Source organism: Poromitra crassiceps (genome assembly GCF_964638095.1).
Source record: "Poromitra crassiceps genome assembly, chromosome: 8".
Taxonomy (NCBI): Eukaryota; Metazoa; Chordata; class Actinopteri; order Beryciformes; family Melamphaidae; genus Poromitra; species Poromitra crassiceps.
Genome location: NC_139629.1, coordinates 34,171,818 through 34,199,803, shown reverse-complemented (window position 1 = coordinate 34,199,803; position 27,986 = coordinate 34,171,818). Strand labels below are relative to the sequence as shown.

The 27,986-nt window shown below is 42.6% G+C and overlaps 1 protein-coding gene across 2 annotated transcripts; it reads right to left on the bottom strand.

Moving 5' to 3' along the window:
* Positions 1-144: 144 nt before the first annotated feature.
* mitfb (melanocyte inducing transcription factor b) lies at positions 145-27,744 on the bottom strand (the record flags this gene model as incomplete). 2 transcript variants are annotated; one of them, XM_083641898.1, is made up of 10 exons in its annotated part: positions 145-570; positions 1,417-1,564; positions 1,739-1,814; positions 3,525-3,579; positions 3,690-3,775; positions 4,301-4,412; positions 5,140-5,241; positions 5,396-5,611; positions 16,020-16,278; positions 27,624-27,744. In XM_083641898.1, 10 exons carry the CDS (start codon positions 27,725-27,727, stop codon positions 145-147), a joined length of 1,584 nt encoding a protein of 527 aa, XP_083498024.1. The 2 variants fall into 2 exon arrangements, with proteins under 2 accessions (XP_083498024.1, XP_083498025.1); XM_083641899.1 differs by having other exon boundaries at positions 16,020-16,262; positions 27,620-27,727.
* Positions 27,745-27,986: the final 242 nt, after the last annotated feature.

Genomic DNA, 27,986 nt, shown 5'->3' with positions numbered 1-27,986 from the left:
ATATGTAAACGCGCGGGGGACAAATAACATGAAGAAGAGAAAGGACATCCCAGCAGCTGAGAATGTGTTAGCTACTGACACGGATACTTGCAGCAGGGTAGTTGGAGGAAGATGTAGGCCGGGGGGTTTTTCCAGTAGGGGGTGCTAACAGCCCGGGTCGTTCTCATCCATGCTTATGCTGCTCTTGCGGCTGCTGTCCTGCGAGGCGTCCGGGGAGACGGACGAGAGCAAAGGGTCTCCCCCCCCCCTCACCGGTGACAAGGTGTCCTCCATGAGGACGTCGTTGAGTTTGGAGGCGACCTTGCCGTGGGCAGCGTAGTGGCCCGGGTTGCCCTGCTGGCCCTCGGGGAAATTCGAGTGGCCTTGGCAGAGCTCCAGGCCGGCGGGCTGAGCGGGGTCCGCGGGGTGGTGCTGCTGCTGGGGGTGCGGGTGCGAGTGCAGGGGGGGGTACAGGTCCCGGGGACAGTCGCCCCGAGGCGGCTCCTGCTTGATGGACCGCGCGAGCTCGGAAGAGCACAGCACCGAGGACGTGACGGCCAGGCCGTGAGCGCGAGCTTGCATCTCCAACTCCTGCAGCAACACAGACAGGGACACAGAGAACAATTAGCACTTTGATCACATTAACTTGACATTTTGAGGCCATTTACACCTGGTGTTAACATGCATTTTCTGCCATCAGATTGCAATCAGATTGTATTTTATCACTTCAGCCTGATTCCATTTACACCTGGCGTTAACATGCATTTTCTGCAATCTGATTGCAATCTGATTGCAATCCGATGGCAGAAATGGTTGTCCTCTCAATAAAGTTGCTGTATCCAGATTGAGAGGACACATTGCATTTACACTTGTGTTCAATGTGTACACAATGCATCCCTGACCACCTCCGGAGGTGGTTTGGCCGATCAGATTGCAATCCTTCTTCAATGCGTTTTGGGGGTGTTTACACCTGGCATTGCAAGTGATAAAACACAATCTGATTGCAATCTGATCACAGAAAACGCATGTTAGCGCCAGGTGTAAATGGCCTCAGTGTTGGGGTCGAGACCACATAAACCAAGAACCAAGAAGAAGTGTGGCTTCAGTGGTAAAAGTTATTGGTTGCAAATGAAGGGGGGATTTTTACAGCCAATTAAAATAAATAAATGGTACTGGTACTGATGTCATGTCACTGCAGTTGTGGTCTTGACCGGTCTTGAAATAAAATCCCATGTCCAGCTTGTCTGAGACTGAGTCAAGACCAAGACCGAGAGAGGGCGAGTCCGAGACGAGACTGAGACCACCATTTTTATTTATTTACTCACGACAATGTTTTTGAACACCTTTTCATTGTTGTTGTTTCCTTTTACTTTAAAATAATAACCGTGATCATTTGGAACACTGCTTTCCCATTCAGGCTTAAAGGCAGTTTGTTACCTGTATCCTCAACATCAAATGTCGATTGGCGTGCTCGAGCTTCTTCTGGCGGTTCTCCAGCTCCTTGGCCCTTTGCTGTTCCCGCTGCAGCTTCTTGATGTAGTCCACCGACGCCTTCAGGATCGTGCCTTTGTTCCAGCGCATGTCCCTGAAGGCCACACAGGGGCCGTTAGCCTCAGACCCTAAACTGCTGTTACATCAGACAACTGTCTCAACTCAGCAAAAACAGGAAGCCATGGGTTTACATTGCTTGACAGAAAACTGATTTTGGTGATTGAATATGGCACATCTTGGAGTCGTATCAAAGTAAATGATAACTTACGGGTCATTCGACCTTGGAATTAAGGTTCCCAATTCCTTGATTCGATCATTGATGTTAAACCGTCTTCGTCTCTCAACTACAGAAGAAAAATAAGAGAAAAATTATAAACAATTCTGAAAAACAAATCATCACAATCATGCATAGTGTCTACACACAACTAATACAACTGCATGGAGTATCTTAAGTTCAGTATTCAGCCAGACAAATGTCTGTAAAACATAAACTACTGAATATATTAATACATTAACACATTCACTGCCAGCCGTTTTTTTTTTACTGTAGGTAGGTTCTGCCAGAGGGTTTTTTTGAGGATTCTGGCTCATCTTTCAAGACCCGAGGATTCTTTTCTGCTAAGATTTTGTGAACACACAATATCTCAAAAGAACTAATAGAATGTGTGCTTTCTCTGTCTAAAAGAGTTAGTTTGTAGAGTTAGTAGTTATGTAAGCATTAGCAGTTGAATACAGCATGGTTTCAGCGTCTGAAAAATTATTCAGAGATAAACGGCTTTTTGTGAAATTCGATAGAACAGTCACTTTAACCATTCATTTTTGGCATCAGTAAGACGTCAGACATCTAAACAATAGTTTTGAACAGTAATTTCCTCCATAACAGCAGGAAACCCCCCTCTGCTTCCAACTCCTCCCTCCGTGGGCGTTCTTCTTGGCTGCAGCGGCCGTGTCACAAGCTTGTTGCTGCTGCTGCTGCTGCTGCTGCTGTGCCTGTCTGCGCGGCCGCTCTTTGAGGAAGTCTGGATGGACTCGCTCGCTTCTTGGAGTTTTGGTTGAGAGCTTTGATGAAGCTTTTGCGATTCTGGTCATATTTATGCTGCGTGTTTCAAAGTGTGTTCCACCCGTAATCTATTATGCAAATTTGCAATCCCGCACCGCCAGCAATCAGCGTGAAAACGAAAGCGTTTTCGCCAATCCATTTTCATGAGAATGGCTTCGAGGAAGCCATTCTCATGAAAATGCTTGCCTTCCTCTAGTCAGGAGAGCACTGTCGCCAATTAGTGGGTCGGTGGAATGGGTTGTAAACGTTCGGTGGTTCCAATAATTATATAAGAGATGTAAAAGGGTTAGATGCACATCCCACGGTCAAAAAAAAAAAAATCATTTTTTTGACGGAGTAATACGTCATTGGCAGTGAACCGTTGGATTTTTTTTGACGGAGTAATACGTCGTTGGCAGTGAACGTGTTAAAACAAAAATGTAAATTGTAATATAAACAAGGTGAGCGCTACACATCGGGGTGGATGAGTTGAGTACAATTAATATGGTTTATGTATGACATATCAACAAGTATACCCAGAAGTCTGTTTAATTTATCATCTGAAATCTAAGCAGTTGCATTGCTTTATATCAATATAATTCACAAAGTTAAGTCACCAGTTAATGTTTAATGTTTTAAAATGATATTTACTTCACTGCAGCACCAATCCTTTCCAAATTAAGTGAATGGAAAAGTTAGACAAGGAGAGCTGCATGAACATTCTTTTCTCAATCACCCCAGGCTAGGGGGGACTCATCTCAACTTATTACCACATGGTCTATCATTTATTTTGTTCAAGGAGAAAATATTTAGTTGTCCTTACAACTCATGAAGTCATTTAGTTACAATATAGAAGTTCAAACATAAATTAGCTGACCTAACTCCATTTTGATCGTTTGTTTTGATTATATTCTATAGTGTAATACATGAGATGACACTTTGGTGATGATACCCAAACATTTTCAAGCATTTTCAGGCATCATCGTATCCTATAAAAAATGCAATTGAAACGTACTCAAGTTGTGGTTATCCTTCTTCTGCCTTTCCTTTGCCATGGCTCTGACTTCACACTCTGAAAAAAAACACTTTGAACTATCAATATGCATCTTTACCAATAGAGTGTAAGTATCAAAATGTGTAACAACTCATATTTTGAAGCTAAATAAGCAGACATACCTACAGGAAACCCTTCGGGCCTTTGATAGTTGTCAAATTCACAGGATCCAGACTTGTCGAGCATGTGCATGATGGCCGGGGATTGTGAAACTATGTGGAAAAAATAATGTTTTCAATATATAAAAATGTACAGAATAGATACAAATGTGTGAAAAAATATACATATAATTTTTGTCATAAATTACACGTCATGTTATGATCATCAAGCTATTGAGTTAATCCTCTGTTGTTCTCCTGCTGGCGGTGGCCAACTAGAGAGATTTACAGGATTACAAAAACTGGACTACCGTAATTATAAAATGCTACAGTCTAGGCTAGACAAAGGCCTGGACTAATTATAAAATGCTACAGTCTAGGCTAGACAAAGGCCTGGACTAATTATAAAATGCTACAGTCTAGGCTAGACAAAGGCCTGGACTAATTATAAAATGCTACAGTCTAGGCTAGACAAAGGCCTGGACTAATTATAAAATGCTACAGTCTAGGCTAGACAAAGGCCTGGACTAATTATAAAATGCTACAGTCTAGGCTAGACAAAGGCCTGGACTAATTATAAAATGCTACAGTCTAGGCTAGACAAAGGCCTGGGTACTGGAGATGTGCTGTGCTGCTCACCAGAGAATTCCCTTTTGATGTTGGGTAGGTTGGCAGGGCAGGAGTTGCTGATGGCCAGACCTTGTGGGGGTAAACCCTGATTTCCATAGATGTCCATGAGGTTTGCAGGAATCTGAGGGTCAGGGGACGCACCAAACACATTAACCAAGGGCCGCCGCACTACCTTACGCGATGCTTTATTCATTGATACAGTTTGCCTCCATTCATTGTCTATGAGAAGTGAGAAACCGTGTGTGCAAAGCATGATGGGACCGTTGGTAAAGTGAACATATTCAATCAATCACATTCGGACAAAAAGCTGCTCGTTGGTCCGTGTGTAATGTTACCAGAGGGAACCTAAAACGTGTCCATCACAGTTTGTTTTTCGTATGCGTTTTCTTAATCCGTCATCTGAAAACACAGCTCGCAAAAAAGCTATTGACTGATGCGAAAAACGCAGGAAATCGAACCCGTTTCCGAAAAATTTAATGACGGACGAAAATGTCGGAGTCAGTGTGTAAACGTGAGTGACACAACATGAGGTCGTATTTATTTGAAAACCAAAAGTTCGGATGAAAAATACACAAAAGCCTTAATAGCTGTAGCCCCATAGCAAGCTTGCTCACTTGCTTGTAAAGCATTACATTAAGATTGCATTTTCAATGCATTCACAATTATTCTTAGAGATTATATTCAGGAAAAATTTAATTAAACACAAAAGAGGTCTCAAAACTCTCCATGAACATCCAATGTTAATCAAACTGAGAATTTGGCCCCAAAGGGACGAGTTTTGAGCCCAAAAAGATCACACTTGCTCTGCATGTTCTATGAATGTTGAGGATGAAGTGACATAAACATACACATACCGTACTGGCCATCTGAAGCCCTGGGTCCATCAGGCCCAGGATATCATCGCTGTAACTCGACTCCAAACTAATAATGTCATCAATGACATCGTCCATCTAAAGCAAGGCGACATAACAGAAAGGAAAATATTGTACGGATAACTACATCGTAGATCAGATGAGAACTGTCCCCCGTGAGAAAAATGTGTTGAGGTGAAACACAAACAATGTGGAGCTACATGAGCTACATGCTGGAGGCGAGGCTCCTCACCTCTTTCTCGCAGCTAGAGTGGAGGGTCAGTAAGGCCATAGGGCTGTTGGGGGCGCTGTTGCCCGGCCCGGGCGGCATGCCCCCGTGGTCAGAGGACTGGTTGGGGCAGGGCAAGCTCACCACCTGAGAGCCCCGCTTCCCCAGGTACCGCTTCACCTGCTGCTGCTGGGACTGCTGGATGTGGTACTTGGTGGGGTTCTCCAGGTGTGTCTGGACCTGTTGGTTAGCAGAGGAGGGGAGGGGAGAAGGAAGGGGGGCAGGGGAGGAAGACAGATGTGTAGAGAAAAGGGACACAAACAGAAAGGGTTCCAGATGATGTATTAGTGGGAGCAACAACATGAAAAAGGTCAGTGGGTGCATTGGTGATTATGAGTGGCCTCTGATTCAAGGAATGTTGTTCACTTAATAAGCCAGAAATCAAATTATATCATCAGATCATATTGGCGAATGAAATGTCATTGAGCTGAGGAAGTTAAAAATTACACCTTAAATTGACCAACATTTCATGCTTATAGTCACTGTTTGTTTGTTTACTTCGTTGTTTGCTTAGCTGTTGTTTGCTTAGCTGTAAAACAGCCATTCTGCTGCAGAATAGTCTTTTTTTAGAATGAAATGATAGCGATAGTCTTTTATCTTTTGTGTTCTTAGTTACTGTATTGATTATAATATGAAAATACATTTCACACAGTTCTCAAATGCAAAGATACATGATGTATCTTTCATTTGAGATGTTAAGTATCGTTATCACAATACGAGTACTAGTCCCAAACAATTCTATAAAAAAATATTTTAAATTTGATATAAAAGATACTACGCACATTTGTATCTAATACATTTTTTATGGAGCAGTAATGCCGCGTTTTGGGCGTGTTTGAAAATCTATATTTAAATGTTCCCAAATATTTTGGCCATGATGGACTGACTGATGGACTGATTTTGCAGTTTGTAAAAAAAGACAATGCATCACTGGATGGAAATACATAATACATATACTGTACATACATAAACATTACTGTAGTTAATAGTCAATTTTAAGACTTTCGATTTTTAAGACTAAGAAATGAGGTAGAATGCAAGTGTGATACTATTTCATGTCATTATTCATGCAAACTCTTATAAGTTGCTTTGCGTGTCTCCCCTGCAGGGGAAAAATAATCCATAAAAGACCCGGTAAGACTAATTTAAAGCATACCTGATGAGGATAATATCCAAGCATCTCAAGCATATTTTCAACTTCTTTGGTCCAATTTAAGAACGGTTTGCTCTAACTTCTGACTTTGTTTGAACAAGGCTATGAAGGACTACAACGTTGTTGGACAGTTAAGCTGGTTCTCTCTTGGCTTCATCAGAGGAATAAGCCTCATAGCACGAGGACAGACGCATCCAGTTCATCTCATAAATGGCCAGAAAAGTAATTAGATACGCATGTTAGGAATTCTCAGTCAAAATACAATGAGCCTTTTCAAATGCGTGTTGTTTTATGTAAAATCGGAATTGATGCCTTTATGGCTGATCTCTTGACGTCAGGATGTGGCGCTAACAGTTAGCTTCTTTCTTTTGCAAAGCCACCTCGTTTAGGGGAAACATGCCGTGGGCCTTTTAATTAAGTGCCCCCGTGCACGTCTTCAGCCAGACGGTCGTGATGAACGTGATGAATGTGTTCTTAACTTAACTCATCATCAAAGACAAGAGTCCATTACATCCTCATTTGTCTGCAGGGTGTGTTTTCCGGTGCTTCTAGTCTCAACGACTTCAAGTGCATCATTTGCCTCAAAACTAGCTGATGATGACGATGATGAATAAAAGCCCATAGGCTACTTCATTTTTTGAAACTGATGCATTTTTTTTAACCTTTTATTTATACAGGGGGAGTCTCACTGAGAGCAATGCTCTCTTTTTCAGGAGCGCCCTGTTCACATCCACACACACACACACATTCATACCTGGAAGCTGAACCAGTACAACCAACAGTCTGATCTGCTGGCCAGTGCCACTGAGCAGCTCCACTGGAGCAGTTGGGGGATAAGGGCCTTGCTCAAGGGCACCTCAGTGGTGGTAATGAGGGAGGGGGGCAAGCGCCACTTTTTCACTTTCCCCCCACCCAGATTTATCCTGCCTGCCGGTCCCGGGGATTGAACCGACGACCTTCCGGTCACACGCTCGCTTCTGTAACCGTTGGGCCACCGCTGCCCTGTTCTGTTGAAGATTTAGCTTCATTACCGGAGGTCACAGGCTGCAGACAAACTCTCACTTCCCTCTGATATTTCTTCCAGCGCCCTTGAGCCTGCACACTCCATTTCAAGAGGTGTAAATACATGAGCTGCTGTAAAAACCAACCGATAATGAGGGCAGATATTTCGGGACACGTGGAGCCTAAAGGACATCTCACAGTTGCTTTGTGCCATTCGCTAAGCATGGATATTCAATATCTGTGGGAAATTGACTGCTAGCAAAGCACGGCAACGCTCTCTAGAGAGTAGTCTGCCCTAACACAGGCCCACATGTTTATATTAACCACCATGTAATATTCGGATCAACACCCACAAAGATTACTTTGAGTCAGATTTCCTGTATACCAACCGGATACAGTGGGCTATTTCATGCATTACAGATCTGCTGAGGTAAACATGGCATATCAAATAATGCAGATCTTTTCTGAGGCATTGGCTTGCAGTCTCACACAAGCCTACTTCAATGTGGATATGCATAACTACATTGAACTACACTAAAATGTCCATCACAGCCATTCCAACCTGTGGGGCCAGGGCCCACTCACTGTTGGGCCGCGAAGGTATTGCAAGTGGGCCGTCAAATCATTTGCAAAACATTACTATCTTCATGGGGAAAAAATACATTATGATTATGATTATTATGATGTATGAGAATGCATTTCTACATGATACTGTTATTTAATTTGTAATAGTTTTCTTGTTAATTAGCCTATTGCAGAGCAGACAGCCCCTCACTTTTACTTTTTGCTTTCTGTGTGGTGGTGATGTACTGCACCCTGACGAAGGCACTTTCGCCGAAACATGTTGGTGTAACCATTAAAACACAGCAGAGGAGATTTTGAGTGTGCGACTTCTTTTCTTTATGTTACTTTGAATTTTCATTAGTCTGCACCTCTTCAAACTTTTTGGGTGTGCTCCACTCTATATACTCTGTGTGGTGGTGATGGACAGCTCGTTTTATCGTTAAAATGAGGACATTATTTGGCCTCCGTACTGTTTACGCTCGGATGTGGGCCGCAAACATTTCTGAGATTTTCAAGTGGGGCCTTGAGTCTGAAAAGGTTTGGAACCGCTGCTCTATCAAATAGTTTATCCAATCAACTAGCATGCATGACAGATAACAGCAGGTGACAACAGATAGGGACATACACCTCCTTTAGTATTCAAAGGTTATTTGTATGTTGTGTTGTATATTTGTGTTTTCTTGTGTTATCACTTATAGCATTTCTTTGGTGGTACTCTGCAAAAAAAAAAGGAAAAAAGATATCTATTGAGATGTCAGTCTCTGTTTGTCTTTTCCAAGCCTTGAGGGATGTCTATTTCTTGACAGTCACACAGATGCATGCAAATTAATTGAGTCCACCCTGCAGGTCTGACTGAATGATCTTGTCTGACTGAATGATCTTGTCTGACTGAATGATCTTGTCTGACTGAATGATCTTGTCTGACTGAATGATCTTGTCTGACTGAATGATCTTGTCTGACTGAATGATCTTGTCTGACTGAATGATCTTGGGATGTAACTGGCCATTACAGGGTTGTAAAGCTGTCTCCACCGGGGAGGGGGGGGGGGGGGGTCACATTTACAATATCAGTTTCTATTAGTTTCTTCTGATCATGGTATTATTTACATTTTTATGATAGGATTATTGAGATTATTGATCATAATAATAATAAATATATATACCAGGGGTTCAAGCCGAAAAGCACTGGAGCAACTGATGACATCAGTTGGGCAATTGCGTGACATCACTTCCAGTTGAGTGACGTCCCTCGCCAGTGACATCACTCGCACAAGATGGATTCGCCCAGGTCAACTGTGACATCACTTCACGCGCTATTTTACACGAGATGGATTTGCCCAGGTCAACTGTGCCGCCACATATGTCTGTATGCAAGCTGTGTATTGTAGTACACACATGCACACAGGCTCTCTCTCTCTCTCTCTCTCTCTCTCTCTCTGTCTTTGTCTCTCACTCTTCAATATTCACACATATCTACAGAACTGTAGTTGTCCCTTCCCTGTCTAAAAATAGAATCAAAGATACAAAGGATTACTGTCCTCATTACAGGCCCATAAAACTGTCGCGCGAGCACACACGCACACGCACACGCACACACACACACACACACACACACACACACACACACACACACACACACACACACACACACACACACACACACACACACACACACACACACACACACACACACACACACACACACACACACACACACACACACACACACACGGCATGTAATTAGCTGTTCCCTGCCTAAAAATAGAAACAAAGGGGATGGAGTTCACCGCACAAGACAAAATGTGCGCTCTTAAATTAATACTAAGAAAGTGTGGAATATATATTATATTATATTATATTATATATATATATTATAATATATATTATATACCAGGGGTTTTCAAAGTCTGAGGGCCTCCCCTCAAACAAAGCCCCAAAATATCCCAGCAAATATTTGATCTCAACAATTGAGACACGATAGCTTCAGACTATAAAAAATGTCGGTCTTTCTTTCTGACTCTGGGAAAGTGTGAAAAACAGTCAAATTCCCCAATACTACTGAACGATGTCTTTAAAGGAACACTCCGCCCATTTTCAACCAGCTTTGTATCATTAGAACATCAGTAGTATATCAGAAAACTGTAAACTGTTTTGAAGTCTGTCATTTAATTTGACAGTTATTGAGTGTTAAAGTGTGGACCAGTGACATCACTGGTCCACACTAACTCAAATGAATAACTCATTAACTCAAATCAACTCTCAATAACTGTCAAACTAGATGACGGTTTTGAAGTCATTCATCTAGTTTAGTGACTACATGGACAGATGCAACAACTGAATTTCTGTCTTTCAAAGTGTTGAATCGTTGTTTGGCCTCACCACAGCCGTACATGCTTTACAAACTCAATCTCTTTTTGTTTTTAAATCCCATCATCATTTCCTGAGCCGATCAAATGCTGTTACCTTTGCCTTTACAGTAGTCAAGTCTGGCGGTTCTCCAACTTGCTTCCCCCCCCCTCAGGTCCCTGCCATAGATCACTGTCACTGTCATAGATGGGTGTCCCTCCCGCCCCTGAGTTCATTGAAGCCTCCTGGGGGGCCACAGACCTGAGGCTAGAACGCACTGGCGCCGTAAATACGCTGGTAAATACTTCGCTTTGGTGATGATGAATCTGTCGGAGGGAAGAGCTGTATCTATTTTGAAAGCCGAGACATGGGGCAGGAAACCAATGCTCTCTATAGAGAGGCGAAGTGACCTCCTACTTCCTGCTTCAGCACTGTACCAGAGATTTTCATCCGCCATTTATTTTCCCATAGACATTTCATAAAATGCTTATAAAAATAGTTTTACTGGTTCAAACCCAAACGGTACAGATATATTTAGAAACAGGAGAGATCGCATAACATTTCACTGGGAGTCTGGGACCAAAACGTTAAAAAAAATGCAGGTTTAAAGGACATATTTTTTCAATGTTGTTTTTTTTAGTTTTGGTCCGAGTGAAATGTTCTATGGTCTGAACCGTTTGGTTTGAACCAGTAAAACTCTTTTTATAAGTATTTTACGAAACATCTATGGGAAAATAAATGGCGGATGAAAATCTCTGGTACAGTGCTGAAGCAGGAAGTGACGTTCCACTTTGCCTCTCTATACGGTACTATGTACAAAATAGATGCTTCTGATCTATAAACTTTTGCAGGGTTTGTGTCAGAGCATATAAAGTACTTATAAGGAGACTACACAGCGTCTGTAAAAGCATGGCTCTGGGATGCATTGAAATGACTTGAGTCATTTAGTGCAGAGGTTCTCAAATGTTTTTCAGCCAAGGACCCCTTACAAGATAGAAAATATACCCTCATTCTGATTTGTTGATTTTGGGCTAAGCTTAATTGTTTCCACGGTAACGTGTTTGACTTTTAAATCGATAGGTTTGTTACATTAGAATGTAATCCATGAACCATTTTAGATTTAAAGCATCAAATATTTTCGTTGAACTATGAAGCTTTTGCAAAAATAAATAAATAAAGGTTTTATTTTTATTTTCCTGAAAGCTTTTCGCGGACCCCCTTGCAAAGTGCCACGGACCCCTGGGGGTCCCTGGACCCCCATTTGAGAACTACTGATTTAGTGTGCATAAAAGCTGTGTTAAGGACGATGGGCTGCGATGAATTGCTGAGAGACACTAGTGTCAACAGGGCTCGAACTTTGCCCTTTGAACTCCATTGAATCTGCCCGTTGCAAAAGACTCTGGATGGAAACATGAAATCAATCAATTGTTGACTAACAGCGTCTGCAAAAGCAGCAAATAGACAGTTTGTTGTTTATCGGCTCATTTTTAGCTGCCAACAGTCCCTGAGGGCTTTTAGCAAAACATAACCCCCCAAAAGTGAAGAGCGTTCTGAAAACAGCACAAAGCCCGTTACTGTACCGGCTCGTCAGCCAGAGGACGCAGTGCAGGCTGACGAGCACGGCTGACAAACAGCTATCTGTATGTATTTTTTTTACTTGTGTGCTTTTGAGCATTCCATGATGCTCCTACCAGGATACATGAACAGGAATGTCCCCTTTGCTATGCAGGCTTGAAGAATAGGGCACATTGTCTGAACGCTTAAGCTGCTAATGTGGCCTCTGGAACTCGCAAACACAACTGTGATGCTAACGTGAACAACTCCATCTCTCGCAATGTGGATATAGCTAAAACATAGACATAGTGTGATGCTACTATGCACAATTCCGTCAAATCAGGAATTTGTATTTGTATTTACTGATTTATTTGAGGGACAGTGCACATTAATTAACATGACTGTAAACATGCCAGTGTTAGCCAAACGGCTAATTTTCAACTGATGTCCCTTGGCCAGAACTTAAGATAGCCATTATAAGCAAGCAAGCAAGCATTAAAAACAAACACCAACAATAATACACACAAGCAAATAAAAATGTAAGTAAAAATAACATGTAGCAAGCCAAAGCAATTGGCACCATGCAAGTTAAAACAGACTATACAGGCAGACAGACCAGCACAGACAGTTAAAGCATGCCAACATTCAGACCACATTATTGATAAAACCATAAGCATGCTATGATCAAAGACAAACAGGGACATACACAGGGATTTAAAAAGAACAACAACAACAACAAATGAAATACCGTGTGTCTTGAAAAGTTGAAATTAGCATAAAGTGTGGTTGCAGTTTCATCCAATCAGTAAGCCTGATGATACTAATGCTGCTGTGATCATGTTACAGCATTTCCCTACGTGCAGCATAGTGACTAGTCTGAAATATTCACATTTTGTTATACTGATTCATAATTAGCTTTCGAATTAATTCTAACTGTAAGATGTATAACAATTTTGCACAGTCTAAGCTCAATAAAACATTTTTTTTACGGTGAATGCTACAAGTTTAGAAAAAAAAACACTGCAAAATATGCATTTATCTTGAATGCACAGTTGCATTAATTGACAAGCCAATTAGCCACCTGTGTGACACCCATTTATACTTTCTGATGCACAGTGGTCGCAAGCTAACAGTAACGGTGTAATCCAAAAGAAATGTACATTTTGTACGGAGCCTCGCAAATCACTCTTTTCATGGTACATAAATCCTTTTATAAATCCTTTTTTTTGGTACCCTTTTAGGAAGTGATCCTACATCAATTTCAAAGCAGTGTTTTTTCTGCTCCTCCTAAATATGCCGTGGAATGAAAGCGGTGGGGGCTAATTACGGACATTCTTCGCTGAATTAGCGTTCGGGTGTGTGGTAAGGCTGTGCTTGCCTTTGTCCTGATCCCCCAAACTGATCCCCTACTTATTCCCCGGGAGGTCAGAGGTCACTTGGTTAATTAAGGGCCCAATCAGTCTTTAGATAAACTCATCTAAAGCTTCATGTTTGCACTTTTGAGGTCCGGGGCGCGCGGCTCTGCCTGGTACCCCCGGAGGGAGCTCTGTGTGTGGACTGTTAATCTAACGCGCAGACAGGCGAGCAGGTTATGCCCTGCTCAACAGCGCCGGGCTGGAACGGACCTTTTCTTCATCGGGGACCTCAGTCAATGAAGAATGTCTGTAAGCTCTCGCCAAAGCAAATTACACTAACTTGTCGTATTGTAGAGGGGGGTGGTGGGGGGGGGCCCTAAACCTCTCAAAGAGCTGCAGATTATTGAGAGTAAAGTAATGTTTATGCTACATGAGGAGGGCAATCTTATGGTTTCAATGGATATATTTGTGTTTCACTGTGGGCCCATGCCACACACGTCCAGGGTGATGAAAGAGGAGATATGGATGTGTTGTGCCCTGCTGTTTGGTTAAATAAGACTTATCCAGTCATTCATTATACATTGATACTATGTGCTTATATACTGTACTACCTGTGAGGATACACAACAATTACTGTCATACCACATCACATTATTATCACATCACGTTTCTTTCTCTGTCTTGTGCGCTTAATTGCACTGTTGTACAGTTGACTGTATATCTGACTATTCCATGTGTCTGTATTGTCCACAATCAGTAATGTCTGACTATTATCAACTGTAATACCATCATTTACCATAATGTTTTTTATTAGACACTCAGCCTACCTGATTGTCTTTTTATCTCATATTGACTGTACCTTTTAGTATGTTTGTATTTTCGATGTTCAGGACCCCAGGAAGACTAGAGGTACTTCCGCGTGCTTCTAATGGGGATCCTTAAATAAACTAAACTAAACTAAACTAAACTAAACTAAACTAAGCTAAACTAATCTAAACTAAACTAAACTAAAGTAAACTAACCTAAACTAAACTAAACTAAACTAAACTAAACTAAACCAAACCAAACCAAACCAAACCAAACCAAACCAAACCAAACTAAACTAAACTAATATTTTAATGCATAAACTATTCAAAGCCAGTCTGTGGCATAGAGGGCCTAAAAGACTGCCCACACACATACAGTACATTCTGTACAGTAGATATCTTTTCTTTGTAAATGCATAATTTTGGGGACAATAACAATCTCCAAATTGACCTAAGCACATTTTTCTTTCACATGATACTTCCCATACAGATTTTTCGGCACCAAAGAATTGCCACTTTTTTTTGTAGATTTGATCATTAAAGTCTTGAAAAGAGCTTTTGTACAGAGATTCCCTGAAATGTATTTTTTTTTAAACCTATGATCGGACGGCCTTTCAGGAATCAATGTATTGCAGGGAAAAATGGAAATGACAGACCCAGTGTGAAAACTAAGCGCTTGTTTTAGTGTCACTCTCAGAAATGCAAAGTCTAAAGCACAGACACATTTAGAGACAGTAGATAGGTAAACACCTCACATGCATGCATGGATGTGCACTTCAGACACACTTACATCACCTTTAGTGATGCAAAAGCACGATTCTTTTCTCAAGTAAAGATTGCAAATTTGAGCACAAATTTGAGATTGGAGTCGTTTTCGTATACGTTTTGTGAGGAACAAGGAAAATATCGTCCCAACACATTTTTATCATAAGAATGTTTCCAATCAAACAGGGTAGATCATTTTATACTTTATAAAGTTAAGTAAAAACAACAACTCTAAAATAGAAAATACAACAATACCTCAAATGAATCACAGACACACACGTGCTCACTTACACACTTGTACACACTAAGCAGCAATATGTTTCTATATACCGGTATATCGTTTTTTTTCCTTAGGTACATTTTCAAAAAGACATCCAATAACAAAATAGGCAAACTTACCAAAAACTGCCTGGTTTAAACGTATTCTCATGAAGTTTAAAGCTGCGCTGTGGCAAACACAACAGTCTCTCTCTCTCTCTCTCTCTCTACTAGTACAGAAAGTCTTGACGGTCTCTGGTCCCTCGGACTGCCAAGGAATCAAAGCTATGAAAAGATGTGAATGTAGCTGAGCAAATAGGATTAAAGATGGCTAAATCCAAATGGCTGGAAACACAGCGTGCATTAAAGAGGAATTCTCTCTGGAAAAGATAATCCCCATATACGCGTTTTAACACACTTGACTCACTCCGGAGTTTTTTTTACACCCTCTCTCATAGTAAAACCACAACTGCCTGACTGTGTGCACCAGAGCGGCAAACAATATGAAGCTGCAGAACTCCAACACACGGAACTCCGACTGTACTTCCAGCGGTGGCAAGCTCATAATTCCTAAGTATAACAGCTTTAACCCATGGATACCTGATGCAGCGTTTGTGTGCGTATCCCTTTAAGACCGCGAACCGCGTTAACGCGGTTCGCGGTCTTAAAGGGGTACGCACACAAATGAGGGATATACACGCAAACGCTGCATCAGGTATCAATGGGTTTAACAGGGAGCCCCCCATCCCTCCCCTCCATCAGAAACAAGGGGCACAGATGCTTACCTTTAGCACCTCCACTGGCACCTGGGCAGCGGGGGGCAGAGTGGGCGGGGCGCTGACGTTGATGGCGGGGGTCTGGGCGGCGGCCGTCTGGTGGGGGAAGTGGGAGGCGGCCTGCTGTCTCTGCTGCTGCTCGCGGCGCTCCTGCTCCTGGAGCTGCTCGCGCATCAGCTGCTGCCGCAGGAGGATGCGCGACGTCAAGGCCGAGGAGCTCAGCGGCGGCTTGGAGGAGCCGCGCTGCTGCTGCTGCTCCGACGGGCTGCTGGTAGAGAGGAGAGAGAGAGACGCGGGGGTCAGAGGTCAGGGGGGACACGGAGAGAGCAGGTAGAAGAAGAAGAAGAAGAAGAAGAAAGCCACAGGAGAGAAAGGGGGTTGGAAAGAGGTTAGACGAGTGGAAGAGGGAGAGGTCAAGCAAAAGCGATGAGAGAGGAGGACGATTAGCAGGTGCGCCGGCGAGTCGAGAAGGTAGCGAAGACATGGAGGGCAAAGAGACATGGAATGAGGTTAACATGACGAAAGAGATGGTCAGAGGAGATGACAGGAAGGGCCAGAGAGACAGAAAGGGAAAATCTCACTGCAGAATTCTATTTCTTCAAAACAGATCGATATTACATAAGGCAGCTTCAGGGACCAAGGCAGGCATCAGGTCAATGAGGGCTGCAACTAATGATTATTTATTTTCATGATCGATGAATCTGACCATTATTTTCTCAACCGATAGATTCGTCTCTTGGTCTATGAAATGTCACAGAATGGTGAAAAATGTCGATCACTTTTTCTCCCCCAAAGTCCAAGATGACGTCCTCAAATGTCTTATTTTGTCCTGACCAACAGTCCACAAACCAAAGATCATCTTCAGTTTAAAGAAGACTAAAGAAACCAGAAATGTATTCACATTTAAGAAGCTTGAATGAGAGAATTTTTTTTCTTCCCCTGCCTTAATAGTACTAAACGATTAACCGATTACAAAAATAGTTGGCAATTAATTTATGTCGATTGACTGATCAAATGAATCGAGTAATCGTTGCAGCTCTAGTCAATAGTCATTTAAAAAAGATGAACAATCTGATGTGAAGATGAGCCGCTGCACTCACAGAGGCTGTGGAGATGAATGGCCTGAAACACCGAACAACACAAAGAGAGAAAGAGGGAAAGATGTTTTCACAAAAGCTTGTTGCAGTTTTCCCAGTCTCTTAAATGTAGACGCCTGCTCCCCAGACAGACGGAGGCCTGCAGTCCTAAAATAGAGAGGCTCTGCTGAAGCAGAAGTTGTCGGGATGAAGCCTTCGCGGAGTGAGTGATCCTTTTGATAAAAACTCTCTCTGCAAAATGTCCGGCTAATCCAGCTGTGCGGTAATCGCACTAATTAGCGAGTGGAGTCAAACACAGCTTCGGTCTGCAGCGTATTCACTGGGTGTTGAGCCCTCCGCATACCATCATTCCCCCCTCACTGCATATAATCTCATTGTCTCCAACACCACGCACACCCACTAAACGCTGTACAAGAACAAAATAGTGCTTTGATATAACATGAAAAGCAGATTTCAGAGATAATAGCCAGGATTATTTTGGGAGAATAAGGAACATTTTATATTCATTTTTCAGAAATGATCAGATTCATTTCTGAAGACAATGCTGATGTTGAAACCAAAGTGGAATTAGAAGCACCAGGACAATAATGTATGAACTCTATATAAGTTGGCAAAAGTGTACAGTCTACTCTGTACTTATTTGGTCTTTTCTGAAAACTGGTTTGCCCAGGTGTCTGGAGAAAGTGAATCAACTCTTTTGGCTGGTAGACTTGATTTGGTTAGCTTCTCTCAAACCATTATCAAGTTCCTTTATGTTTCTCCTTATAAGTAGCGTCAGGGTTAATTTTTTCTCTCTTTCATCGTAGCAATTTCAAACAGAAGGAAGTACATCTAATGTTAAAGCAGCTACGAACAAGATTTTCGATTGTTATTAAACAGTATAATTACAATATTGATGCATCACATCTTACCTATAATAGTATCTGAGACAAAAGCCGTGTGAATCGGAGATTGCTCTCTTGATGATTATAGAGTCTGTGTCTGTCTAACCTCGCGCCACCAGGGGGCTCTCTCTCGCACACACGCACGCACGCACGCACACACACACACGCGCACGCACGCACCCACGCACGCACGCACACACACACACACACACACACACACACACACACACACACACACACTCTATGCCGATCATTTAGGTGTTTTAAATGTTCAATGTTGATCCTGAGTAATTGTTGTCTAGTTTGATCACATGAGATCACGTGTACTTAGAATTCACTGAGAAATGGCTGCAAGCTTTACGGCTAAATGACGAGTTGGATGACATTTGTACCTGTACTGTACTTATATTGTGATTGCTCCCCATCAACACCTTCCATCATCAGTGATTTGATCAGCTATTCAGCTGGAGTGCATGAACTCAAGCTCCCTCTATAGTTTTGGGGGGGTTTTGTGTCTGTTGGCCCAAAGTTGAAAACACAAAGCTCTTGCAGACAACAACGTTAGAACTCGTTCACGGCCTTCCAGGCAATTTGAAGCAGGTAAACAGTTTTCCATCACCACAAATACAACAGCCTGGAGGCAGGATACGGTACAGCAGATTCTGAGCAGAGAACAGAAAACAACAGACCACACGCACTCCTGCAGCTCAGCACAGCCGGGCTAACAGCTCCACTGGGAACAGCAGAGGAGAGGACTGTGCTGCTCAAAGGCACTTCAGCAGTCGTGACGGCAGGATTTCAAACACCCTTACCAGTAACCCAGTAACAAGCTGTGTTCTTTAACCATGTTGGGACTCTCACACCCCAGACACGTGCGTGCTTGTGTGCATTTTGACTGTGTGTGTGTGTGTGTGTTTGTGTGTGTGTGTGTGTGTGTGTGTGTGCGTGCGTGTGTGTGTGTGTGTGTGTGTGTGTGTGTGTGTGTGCGCGTGTGTGTGTGTGTGTTGTGTGTGTGTGTGTGTGTGTGTGTGTGCGTGCGTGCGTGTGTGTGTGTGTGTGTGTGTTTGTGTGTGTGTGTGTGTGTGCGTGCCTGTGTGCATTTGTGTGTGTGCGTGTGTGCGTGTGTGTGTGCGCGCGCAGCATATGTGCACACCTGCATGACCAGAAGCTCTCCTATGTAGCAAAGCTCAAGTGCTCTCCCTCCATAGAGAGGCAAAGTGACTGCCTACTTCCTGCTTCAGAACTGTACCAGAGATTTTCATCCGCCATTTATTTTCCCATAGACAATTTGTAAAATGCTTATCAAAATAGTTGTACTTCGTCAAGCCAAATGGTTCAGCTATATTTAGAATCGGGAGAGGCCATATAACATTTCACTCGGACCAAAACTAAAAAAAACAACATCGAAAAAATATTTTCTTTAAATCTGCAGTTTTTTACATTTTGGTCTGAGTGAAATGTTATGCGATCTCTCCTGTTTCTAAATATATCTGAACCGTTTGATTTGATCAAGTAAAACTATTTTTATAAGCATTTTACGAAATGTTTATAGGAAAATAAATGGCCGATGAAAATCTCTGGTACAGTGCTGAAGCAGGAAGTGACGTTTCACTTTGGCTCTCTACTTCTCCCTTCTGACTGTAAGGTGGCTTTCTGCCAAACAGACCACTGAAACACATCAAAAGCTCTTTTGTCCTGCTTAACTTGCCACTGTGTGTGTGTGTGTGTGTGTGTGCGTGTGTGTGTGCGTGTGTGTGTGTGTGTGTGTGTGTGTGTGTGTGTGTGTGTGTGTGTGTGTGCGTGCGTGTGTGTGTGTGTGTGTGTGTGTGTGTGTGCGTGCGTGTGTGTATCAAAAGAAAAAAACAACAATGGCTGTACAGTCTCTTCCCCCCCACCCCCCACCCGGCTCATGATTCTTCTGATTCTGCACACTACAGTTATGCCGCTCCTTCACGCTCCAGCGTTTGTCTTACTACAATCTCAGTTATCTCCAAGACGCAGACTTTGGTGAGTGGCGGGCGGGCGGCGGTGTCACTCAAACAGGAAGAGGAAGTGGCTCTGGAACCGCACAGAACGAGGGAAACTACTTGAACTGATTGAAGCTACAGAGATCTTCTTCCCCTCACAGAAAAACCACATGAACTTCACACGTGCAAAAATCACATGTGATTGCATGTGATCACATGTGATTTTGCACATGTGCATTTCACATGTGATCAAAGAAAGATCCTTTTTTGACCAAAGAATAGCTCGGCCTAATGGACAATAATGGTACAGTATAACAACAACCCCATCTAAAAACAAATGGCATTACATTACAACCACAAGTATTTAAAAAAAACATTTAATGCTGACATAATTATATTTCAATAGGAGAGACCAGTGGGTAAAATTTGACAAGCAAGCTTTATTCACGAATAGCATGGCAACTAATTTTGGCGTAATGACTCCGTGGTAAGATGACCCTCTTCTTGTGGTGAGAGAGGAGGGCATCTGCTCAATCTAGGATAGAGAATCCCCCCCCGTAGGGAATTCTTCAGGAGTCAAGAGGTTGGTGGTGGACTGGGGAGGTGGGTGGGGCGAAACACAGCTCCAGAGAAGACGATCGGCCCAGGTACGGCCACCACTAAGGTGAGCGGCCAGGAAGAGGCTGATGACGCGCTGACCACGGCTATATATAGGCTCAGCAGCGACGTCATATTGACAGGGGCTGATTGGCTATTGAGGATGGGGTGATGAGTCACGAGACACACGTCATGACCGATGTCACACTTGACTTATGTTGAGAGCTGATAGCTATAATTGTGATATGAGGTAACGTGACCAACATTAACTTCCCATCCATTTCAAATAATCCATTTTGTTAGTAATAGTAACTATTGGATCAAAAAGTGTTATGTCTTCTGTCAAAGTTTATTCACACAAAATTCCCACGTAAGTGCTCTCACATAAATGAAGTATGTATTACTGTCAACTGTCTGCAATTAACAAGAAGAGGACAGTATATTCATCCAAATGACAAATTATTAGCCAGTGAAAACTTATACCACTCAGCAACAAAACACAACCTATAGGATAATATAACATGCGCAAGGAGAATGCTATTAATAGCTTGTATAGCATGTATACCCTATACTTTCCACACAGCTCTGCACACACTGCCCTTCATCTGTGCATGCAGCGTATATTGTTATACACACACACACACACACACACACACACACACACACTCACACACACACACACACACACACACACGCACGCACGCACGCACACACACACACACACACACACACACACACACACACACACGCACACACACACACACACACACACACACACACACTCCAAACTCACTTCCAAAGTCATGTCTTGAAGCGTGTCTGGAGGTGCCATCCTCACAGGCAGTCAAATGAGCAGGATGTGTACACTTGCACTCCTATGGCGTCCATGTTTGTTTGTTTGTTGTCTTCCTGAAGGGGCACCTCCCGCCCTTGGAGAGCAGTGAAAGTCATGCTGGCAGCGCAGCGCTCAAAGTGTGCCATGGACACACACACACACACACACACACACACACACGTCCCACACCTCAGACCTCAGACCTCAGACCAAGAGCAGAGGGGGGGGGGGGGGGGGTGGAAACAACACACACTCCAGCCACAGTGCTGTCAAACTATAGACAGTGTCTCACTAAGGCCATGTTCCCACTAGGAGTACAAATCTGATGGAACTTTAATGACCTATTAATGATTCTATCCAGATTGGTTTTATGAGTTTGGATGCTCCAAGTCTGATTTGTGTCACTTGTCCCAAACCACATATGAAGGTAGTTTCCAATCTGCTTTCGACTGATATGATGATCAGTGTGGACACGCTGATCAACCAAATCAGATTTGAGAGTGTCTTTTGCAGGGGGCGGGGACTTGAAGAGCAGAGAGCAGACATGCAAACATTGCAAGAAACTATGTCGGCTCATTGACTCATTGGCTCGGTGTATCTGGACACACAGATCTGACTTGAACATTTGGCCAAATCAGATTTGTGGCAGTGTGGACACACTCCCAAATCAGATTTGGGAAACCAATCAAGATAATGATGACTTTATATAAACGACTTTAGCAGCAAATCGGATTTGCCTGTAATGTGAACATGGCCTGAGACACATATGCAGCACACACAAAGTAATATTAAGTCACACAGTGAGGGACCAGTATAAGTATGCATGCACTTCAGAGCAAAGCAGAACACCAATGTTATTGATTCAGATATATACTGCAGACGGGATGAATTCATGAACCCCTGAAATCCTATTAAAATACAAGCAATGACAACCAGTAAAGTAAGTAGCCTATAGAAAATGAATGTCATTAACGACCTTAGGATTTTGCCCACCAGAGGGTGCACTTTACTCGCTTCGCTTACTGTACTCTCTCTGACCTATATATCCTACTAGAACTGTAGGTTGAGAGGAAAGAGCTGCACTGCACAATGACATATGAAGATCATACAACTATAGGGCATGCACAGCACAGCGAGGAAGGACAACCACAGGTGAGGGAAAACTACACTGTAAAAAAATGAGGTATCCTGAGAAGAAGCAGCTGCTATGTGATGATGTTGCCTTCTGCTCGGTTCCGGCAGACTGGCCTTGTTCACAGAGTGGATGGGGACGCGTCCTGGCAGGCTACAGTAGATCTCTCAGCTGGAATAGAGAGGCAAAGTGAACGTCACTTCCTGCTTCAGCACTGTACCAGAGATGTTCTTCCGCAATTTATTTTCCCATAGACACTTCGTAAAATGCTTATAAAAATAGTTTTACTTGGTCAAACCAAACGGTTCAGCTATATTTAGAATCGGGAGAGACCATAGAACATTTCACTCGGACCAAAACTAAAAAACAACAACATTGAAAAAAGAAATTCTTTGGTTTTGGTCCGAGTGAAATGTTATTCGATCTCCCCTGTTTCTAAATATATCTGTACCGTTTGGTTTGAACGAGTAAAACTATTTTTATATGCATTTCACAAAATGTCTATGGGAAAATAATGGTGGATGAGAATCTCTGGTACAGTGCTGAAGCAGGAAGTGACGTTCCACCTTGGCTCTCTATGATCTCTGTGATAATCACCCGGCATGACAGTACATTGATGGATCTACTCAGACTCCCTGCTGATCACAACACCGCCGCTCGCTGCAGCTGCCACCCGATCATGAGCTAGCACATCACTGCTAATGGGGTATGCAAGTGTTTAGTCTAGACCAGTTTAAGTCTCAACCAATGAGCTTAGCAGCAAATATAAAGACAATCAATGGCAAATTCAATTAACCTCGTTAAACATGGCATGCTCTTGATTGTGTAACTTCCTCAAACAAGAACCTACGAAAAGAAATGCTCTTTCGGGGGCAAAGTAAAGAAAAAAAGTCAAATTGATAGAGATTGGTGCAGGTGTGTAAGACTTCTTTCCAAACAAGATCTTATTTCTGTAATAATTATGTTTTGTGCCCTTCATAAATCTCTTCACTTGTTTACAGTACAGGGGAGGTGACATAGTTACCAGACACAAAACCACTCACAAGCATTTACTTATGTGGCCTATATATTGGGATCAAAAAGGTGACTAGTGCCACCTAAAGGTGACTAGTTTGCCACGCTGCCTTGACAGTATGACGCCTGCTCCTGCTCGCTGTCTTCCCCCTCAGGCCCCTGTGTGCGTTGACTAGTCTAGGACAGACAGCACCAGACTCAGAGTTCCCCCAGAATGAGTCCATCATGTTCAAGTGTCCAAACGAAAGAGATTGGACTGAATGTTGCAAGAACACAGCCAAACAATTAATCACAGATCATTTCCTTAATCTTTCCCCTTTACTTTGACTGCTTATTACTGTAAGCTTTGATAGTTTAGTATTATAGTGTAGTACCGCAGGTTTACCGCTAGGTGGAGACATAAGAGCAGCTGCATAAGAGTACTAACGTTGCACTTCCGGGGGTGAAAGGTGACCTAGGATCTATAAATGATTGACTCAGAGATGGACATTGAGAAGGAACACATGTGAGACTGATTAGCATGCTGGAGAGCGGCTGTTTTGCCGATGCAGTCGGCAGAACAGCCGACACGTAACATGTCACACGGAACATGTCCCATATTGTCCCACACAAAACGTACTCTTTGTCCCACATTTGGTTTGCTGGGATCTGGTCACCCTATCCGTCAATGGTATGAAACTTCATTGGCTGCCCAGTCTCCTAAGGGGGTGTGGCAATGGCGAAACAGATACAGGAAGTGACTGGAAGTTGAGGTGTCTCTACATTGAAAAGTCTCTGGTGACGGTCTAGAGAGGTCTTCTAAAGTCCAATGAGTGCACCGTGACCGGCCCAGGTCAGGTGCACCCAATCAGCCTAATGACCCCAACACCAGGCTCCTGCAAGATGGGGCCAGGAGAGTGGGAGGGTCATCACACATTTAGATCAAGTGTATGAAACCCATGACCAAAATAGTCATGCATTATGTCATTGTGTTACTTATGGTTGGAATTCTAGTGAAAATAAATTAACCTTTTTGCTGGCGACCCCCTCAAGGACTAACGGACCCCTGGGGGTCCCCGGACCCCACTTTGAGAACCATTGACTAATGGTTCCAGCTTTTAGATTATACTATTCAGGTATCATAAAAACAATTTACATTTGACAAATCTGCTAAATATTGATGCTCGGGAAGGTAGTAGGCCACCACAACAGTAAAGATGTCATTACAATTGTAAATAATAATGTAAATAGTTTGTCAGCAGTTGTCACATAAGTTAGAAAACATAATTTAAGCTGCTAAGACTCTCAGTATATTATGATCTCACTAGCAGACTGTGGATCTCAATCGGTTTGCTTGACAAATATCACGGCAATTTAAAAAGATTATCTCCAACAACTCCCAGCTTCAGAGATAACACATCCACTGCTAAATTTAGACAGCTGATTCACACTGCATACAACACTGGTTTCACCGCTGGTCTCACGTCTATATTAGGCTCAAAACGTCTGGCACGCCGTCTGCTGCGGTTTGAGAAATAAATGGCATATTCCCCATGCAGAGGATTTCAAATTTAGAAACACTGCGCGGGCGGCCTTGAGAAGACATCAGACAAGCCAATAATCAATCAAACGAATTATATTCGTTTTGGACTAAAATGTCTCATAAACACAGTCATCGTCGTGACTATTATTATGCTGGGTCATCCTCATGTGATGGGAAACCGAAGAGGAAGTGGAATACCTTCAAATCGAAACAACTTTTCAGACGAGTCCACATAGAACCCAGTGGAAATGGCATTACATCAGATTGTCTGTGTGATTCACCCTCTGGTTCTTCTGGTATAGCTCAGTGATACTGGGAATGCTATATACTCCTGCAATAGCAATGACACAAAACTGCTGGGAGCACAAAAATACGATTCAGCTCGTGCGTGTCGTAACAATGTAATGACATTTCGCTAATGAAGAAATTGGTTTAAAAAAAAAATCCAGAATTGGGTTAAAGGCGAGGGAAGCACAAGATGACGGTGTTCTGGGTGAGTTTAGAGAAAAGGGGATAAACTACAGAAACGCTAAGGGCAACAAAATGGCAAGTGAGGAAAAAATAGCTTGAGCGCTTACCAAAGGTCTGCAATAAGACCTCTGTCTGAACACAGAGGCACACTGTCCTGTCTCTCTCTCTCTCTCTCTCTCTCTCTCCCAGTCTGTCTCTCCCTGTCTCTCTCTCTGTCTCTCTCCCAGTCTGTCTCTCCCTGTCTCTCTCTCTGTCTCTCTCCCAGTCTGTCGCTCCCTGTCTCTCTCTCTGTCTCTCTCCCAGTCTGTCTCTCTCCGTCTCTCTCTCTCCTTGACAATGAGGGCATGATATGTTACTACCTACCTCCTCCAAACAAAAATGATGGAGAGAAGAAGCGTAGACACAGAACACAGATAACCAGACGGCGTTCTTTAAATAGATGTGTCTCATCACCTTCACTGTCACCACAGATGTTCAGTGCCTACAGAGGCTTCCACTTGTAACTTGTGTCGCAACGCTCACCCCTTAATTAAGATTGCCTACAAAAGAGAAGTCACGTTCTATCAGCACAAGCTGAGAATAAAGTTGTGTATATTCTAGTATTCCATTGCATTTTAGAGTATATATATATATACTCTAAAATGCATATATAAAATGTAAAATAAAATATATATATTTTATAATATATATATATATATATATATATATATATATATATATATATATATATATATATATATATATATATATATATATATATATATATATATATATAACCTATTGTGCAACTGAACTCACAAAGTATCACGGCCAATAAAGGTCCTGGGCTGTTCCTGTCATTTTGGAGAGCAGTGCATGAGCTCATACTTGGTTCCTCAAAATTACCAAAAACTGCTGACAGAAGTAATCAGTAATTTGATTGCACTAATTGCATTGAATATAGCATTATGCAACCATACATTCACAAGGGGAACAGGCAATAACATCAGAAGGCACAAACCACTCAGTCGCTTTGACTCCCAGCAAAAAGGTCGAAAGGTGAAATCAGACTATGGGCCTGACTCAGCTCAATGGCGATTGTTTGGAGAGGCCTCAACGTGCCATGGCTGGAAATAGCTTTTAATAAGTCAGTAGTAAACTAGTTGATGTGGGTTTTTGTGTGGTTTTGTTGATGTGCTATATGTATGTATGAACAATCTGTTACACCACGTTGTGGAGAGCATTTTTTCCTCCAAAGATTACATGCAGAAGAACCTAGCTTCAGTTTGACTTACTGTAAAAGCCGTCTGGGCCAAAGCTGGATTTAGAACCAGCTTCAGTTTGTTTACATTAGCCAAATAACAACTGGGCTACACCTTTATTCAAGTCCTGAACTGAAAAAACATTTCCACCCCAGTGAATTTGTACTGTATATAACGTTGTGCTTTTTTCTTTTGCAATGCATTTCAGAAATCCTACATTATGAGGAACATCTATTATCATTTTCAGTATTGATGAATATGCTTATTTGGGTAAAACTTGATTGAGTCAGATAGAATATTATTTGACACACCAAACATAGCCCTATAATGTCAATGATTTTACTGTTGTCCATACAAACTGGCCCAATAGTGACACTTTGAGACAATTATTTTCGATGCACAATGACTTGCATAAACCTAGTACTAGTCTAAATAATTATTTTGACACAGACTGCATAATGCAAATAAAAGCCAACTTTGGGATAAGTCCTAGTAACAACCAACACACGTTTAAGAAAGCAGCACCTCATCACTGGTTAAAACACCTCAATAACCGACATTTCCTCCACAGGCTAATAATAATATTTGAAGTTGATGTTGACAAGACAACACCCAAGTGTTGCATAACTTCAGGCCAACAGAATATAACCATAAGGAATGAGAGACGAGCAGCTGTATCCTTCTCCAGAGCTCAACCGGACAAGCTGCAGGAACATCACCGGAGACGCCTTGTATAATAAAAGAATCCGTGTAAAGATATGGACCATATTCTAAACTCCGCAGCCTAGTTAACACCTAAATACCAAAACCGCTTTTCCATGGGAAATAACTGTCCACAGGCAAAAGCACTGACCTGTTTTTCAAGGGCTGACTCTTCAATTCGTAGTACGTTTTAGGTTCCTCTTGAAAATCCTCGCCAACCTCGAAGTCGGGAACTATTCCCGATTCGGCTTGCATGCTTGCAGATGTCAACTTTTTGCTACGGTTAAAACTGAGAAAAAATAAATAGACCAGACGATATTCGTGCCCCGCCGTAGTTTTGCTCTCTCCACGCTCAGTACCAGCAGCCGCTGTAAACGCAAGCCGCCTAGTCTCCAGACCTACCACTCTGTAGTCCTCCACAGCAGCAAGGACAGCACGGGCGAACGGGCTGCACGCCACAGAGAACTACAACTCCCGCGAGGCCACTCAACTGTCACTGTCAGCACGAATGGTC